The sequence below is a fragment of the Chaetura pelagica genome, unplaced genomic scaffold (assembly GCF_000747805.2).
Source record: "Chaetura pelagica isolate M959 unplaced genomic scaffold, ChaPel_1.0 scaffold543, whole genome shotgun sequence".
NCBI classification, from domain to species: Eukaryota; Metazoa; Chordata; class Aves; order Apodiformes; family Apodidae; genus Chaetura; species Chaetura pelagica.
In genome coordinates this window covers 411,869-416,579 of record NW_009952569.1, presented here as the reverse complement: position 1 = coordinate 416,579, position 4,711 = coordinate 411,869, and the positions used below count along the sequence as shown (strand labels likewise).

Below are 4,711 nucleotides of genomic sequence, written 5' to 3'. Positions count from 1 at the left end.
TTTGGTTCTAGAGTTGCTCCCAAGTCCTGAGACATGTGGGTGAGTGCGTGTTCCCACTCCAGCAGAAAGTAAGTACTTCATGTTGGAGAAGATCCTGGTTGCAGGAAGGTGGAAAGTGAGGGGAAGTTCAGTTACTCTAAAGACTAAACCAGGAAAGAATGGAGATCATTGAAATGCTGTTTCAGCTCTTCAAAACCTTAAGTATATAAACTGATTTGGAATATGAGGAAAAAATAAATTGTCTCCCTGTGTTCACATCCCTAAATCATACTCCAGTCATAGTCTGTGATTTGTGCTGATCTGAATTCACATTCTGTCCCTGGGTGTTGTATTGGATGAAAGTTCTTGTAAATAAGGAAGAAGGGGCAAAAATCCTGTGTATTTTATTCAGTTTATAAAGTAGTTTAGGAAAACAAATCCAGTTGGACCCAAATAGTTCTTCCCTTTATTGTCTGCTGAATTTTTCAGTCACAAGAAATCTTTGTTTAAACCAATTCAGAGCACTCACACAGTTAGGTTAATTAAACCCACCTTTCTGATAATTCAGGTGTAAACAATAGGTCTTCTTTTTACTGAGGTGAAAGCATCTAGGACATTAAATATTAATCTGTCTGAGTAAAGATTGTACATCTTATAATTTTTAAATGGCTGCAGAGCAATCCTCAGATTATTCTCCGTGAATTTTCTCTGAGAGGTGCTTTTTTAGTCAACAGCATTTCAAATCTGAAAGTGTCTTCAGTGTTTCCCTGCAGGTTGCAAGTGTTGGTTGATACTTTTACTGGTGTTTCAGTTGGTTCACTTCAGTTAGCTTTTTAACATGATAGGCTGCCTTGCAATCGTTTGTTTTCCAGTCCCGAATCATAGAATCATAGGGGTTGGAAGGGACCTCGAAAGATCATCTAGTCCAACAGACAGGTGATAATCATGTGTTTACAAGCAGACACTACAAAGCCCAGGAAGGACAGTCAGTGATTGGAACACATTAAAAATAGATTTTGTTTTACTGTTTTGCTTGGAAAATCATACTGATAAAAACAAATCTGTTGTGGTTCTATAACTGTTTGCTAACAATACTAAGGAAAATTGTGTCTTTATTTAGAAAAAATGGAAGAGAAGATTAAAGAGCCAATAAAAGAGCCTATGGAGGAGCCTTTACCAATGGAGACAGAAGAAGAAGAGCCAAAAGAAGAACCTATAAAAGAGCTTATAAAGGAGGTAAAAGACCTTGCAACCAAATTGTCAGTATCGCCATTTTGAACCTACATCCTACAGGTGTGGTTGCCTCTCTAGACCAGGCATGTTGACAGGAGACATGGTTAGTAACTTGAATTCTTGAATTCCTGGGGTGATTTTGGAGTCCTTTTTGGACTGATAGGGGTTTTTTTCCTTTCTCTATTTATTTATTTTTTTTACAAAAGGGAAGGTAATTTTAAAGAAAAATACAGAATGTGTGAGTTAAAAAATTAGTAAGAACATGGAAGAAATTTAGCTAATTACATAGACATGATTTTAAGGTGTTTAGAAAATGAAGGTTGTCCTGAATGTTTGAAGTCTTTAAATTAATAGCTCTTTCTCTATTATTTACTTCTTTGTTTTGAATAGTTGAAACAAAGCTTGCCTGTTCTCCATGTGCTCTAACAGATAAGTTTAGTCTGTCAGGAACACATTCCAGAAAATGTCTGTAGTGTGTACATTGCAGTAGACAAAAGTAACTTTTTTATAAAGCATTGTGAGTCTGAGAAAGCAAAGTTCTTGCAAATGCTCAGGTGTTTGAATAAAAATGAAATATTTATACTGATTTCTGTGCAGCTCTGATGTAGCTTAGTAGGCAAAATCACAGAATTCTGTTGCTGTTTTTAGTCACCACTCTAGCCTGAGTGTAGTTGCTACTTTGCTTATTTCTGCTACAAAGGTTATGGCATATTTTGTTAGTGGCTCCACATCTCATTTTCAAGTAAATCAATTTTAAGAATAAATCAAAACTCCTTTGTGAGAAACTCCACCTTTGCCCCTGTATTCAGACCTTCACCCAAGGATTCATGTGGATCTTGGAAGGCATTTCAAGAAGGTTTTGTTGAAGTCAAAGTTGAGTAAGCACTGAGAGGTTTTCTGAATTGAGATTTTTGAGTAGCAGTTTGTGTATGTTGAAAACCTAGTGTTTCTGTTTCAAGCACAGAGGCAGGGTCATTGTGAGCTGCTTGTCAGCATTGGTGCAAAATACATTTGCTTGTTTAAAACAAGCTTGTTCTTTTATGATCAACACTTAGCTACCTGCCATTCCCTGAATACTGTAACTTGTTTCCTCTCGAGGAGCCCAAAGAGGAAGAAATGACTGAGGAGGAAAAAGCAGCTCAGAAGGCCAAGCCAGTTGCAACCACTCCTATCCCAGGAACACCTTGGTAGGTACCAGCTTTCCCCACGGCCTGCTCCTGCAGGACTGAGTAATGTTGGTTTGTTTCTTCTCATATTTTGTGGGTCATTGAGATGAGTTATCTCTTATCCCAGAACCCAGTTCAGCCCTCTAAAACATTTTCCTAGGGCAGCACTGACTCTACTGCAGCTCCTGACATGGAGCATTTTCAAACTGCTTTTCAAACCTGCCATCAGAGGAGGCAGTAACTCGGTGTCCCCTCTGGTAGTGGTGCAGTGGTGCAGTGTCCCCGGAGCTAGCCCAGGCCCTGTGTGTGGAACAGTCTGCAGCAGGGCTGAGGACATCAATGACACAGGGCTGTAACCTTTCTAGGTGTGTGGTGTGGACTGGTGATGAGCGGGTCTTCTTCTATAACCCCACCACTCGTCTTTCCATGTGGGACCGACCAGATGACCTGATTGGAAGAGCTGACGTGGACAAAATTATTCAAGAACCTCCTCACAAAAAGGGCATGGAAGAAGCAAAAAAACTTAGTAAGAGACATCTTACTGCTTCCTTAAGAAGTCTGAATGTAGTTATCACTTATTTCATGTTGATTTTCAAAACTAGTAACATATAAGTAAGTGAGAGGAATGTAATGACATCTTGAAAACATGTATATAGCCTTGGAATTTAAGAAGGCTGGTTTCCCACCAGATTTATAGGGTCCTTTGGAGAAAAAGCAATCTGTTGAAGAGAGTTGATACTAACAAGGTTAATTTTTTTTTTTTTTCTAAATGCCAACAGGCTGAAAACCCCCACAGTTTTTATTGACTAAAAAAGGGACTGAGTTTTACAAGCAAGAGGAATTTGGGGGCCAGAAAAGATTAATCATAATGTACAAATGGGCTTTTGCAGAAGAGGATTTAACTTAGCAAACATCAACTGCAAAACAGTTTTGGAAACAGCTGCCAAGAGTAGAGAACATTCAAGAGGCTGCTGAGATGAGACTTCTTTCTGGCATGAGTTCTAGTAAATGATCCTGGGATGACATGTGGGCTTGGTAGTTGGAGGAGAGCAAAGTGCAAGTAGGTAACCAGAGGATCCAAATGTGCTTCATTAGACTGTTTCAATTTGTTGTTGTTTTTCCCCCCTTGGAAATAAGGGTCAGTGTTTTTAATTTTAAATACAGATTTGACCAGAAGTCCCTTAGTCCTGCCACCAAATTCCAATAGTATCACTCTGAGAGCTACTGAAGATTCTTCCTTTGCCAGATTATATTGTTGGTGCACACATTGTCCTATGTCCTTGCACAAGGCTTCATTTCTGAGTTATATACTTGTCATAAAGATAAAATCTAAAGTATTACTGAAATCTGTTACAGTTAGAGAAGAGCATGAATCCACAGAGGAAGCAAATGAAGATGAGCCTATTAAAATTAAAAAGCGCAAGTAAGTTTGCTTTTTCAATACTAATACAGTATTTTATGTAGATAAAATAACAAGTTTTTCTTCCGAGCAGTGTGTATACTGTTCAGCAGAGTAGAACAGTAACTAATAGGATTGGTGAACACAGTCATCAGCTTTCTCCTTTTTTACTTTAGCGGCCCAAGTATTTGATATTTCAGCTGAAATTCACATATAGATCAAATGACATCTCCTTTGCCAACCATTCAGAGTGGAAATAGGGGGTGTAAGCTGGTAAATCCGAGGAATATTTTGAATGCAGTTTATCTCAAATAGTTTGCTTCCGTTTCTTGTAAATTTCTGTGCACAAGATTTTGTTGCCAAAAAGTCCAGCCACCTAGATTTTCATAGTGATAATTTTGGTTTTGCTTTAGTATAAAGGTTTGGGGTTTGTTTTGGTCTTTTGGTCTGTTTTGCCTCTGAGAAGCGATGTACATCACTCCAATTACTTACATGCACTGTTTGAAAAGTAGTTCTAACATTTTATTTGTTGTGGACATCATAACATCATTGGACATCATAAAGTTATTTTGCAGTTAGGGCTTTGAGTGTGTGTTTGGCATAAAGTACATTTACTTTTAGCAAAGGTTTATCAACATCCAGTACCTCTCATGCAGACATGCTCTGGTGGGTTGATGTCTCACTGGTGTCACAGCATTTTCTGCTGTACCAGTTGTGAAGGTGTTCTCACAAAGTCCCTCGGCCATAGTCTTGGTACAGGGCTGGCCTGGTACTTCTGAAGTTACACTGTACATTTAATTTTTTTTTAAGGAAAGATGATAAGGATATTGATTCAGAGAAGGAGGCTGCCATGGAAGCTGAAATTAAAGCCGCTCGAGAGAGAGCCATCGTCCCGCTGGAGGCTCGGATGAAGCAGTTCAAGGACATGCTTCTA

The 4,711-nt window shown here is 38.8% G+C and overlaps 1 protein-coding gene across 1 annotated transcript in view; it reads left to right on the top strand.

Annotated features, from left to right (window-relative positions):
* Positions 1–4,711, top strand: part of TCERG1 (transcription elongation regulator 1) — a 27,370-nt gene that overhangs the window by 10,886 nt on the left and 11,773 nt on the right. Inside the window, 5 exon segments of the mRNA XM_009993484.1 lie at positions 1,100–1,215; positions 2,314–2,399; positions 2,744–2,904; positions 3,735–3,801; positions 4,588–4,711. The exon segment at positions 4,588–4,711 is cut by the window's right edge and continues 7 nt beyond it. Of these exon segments, the coding sequence (XP_009991786.1) occupies positions 1,100–1,215; positions 2,314–2,399; positions 2,744–2,904; positions 3,735–3,801; positions 4,588–4,711 (554 nt within the window).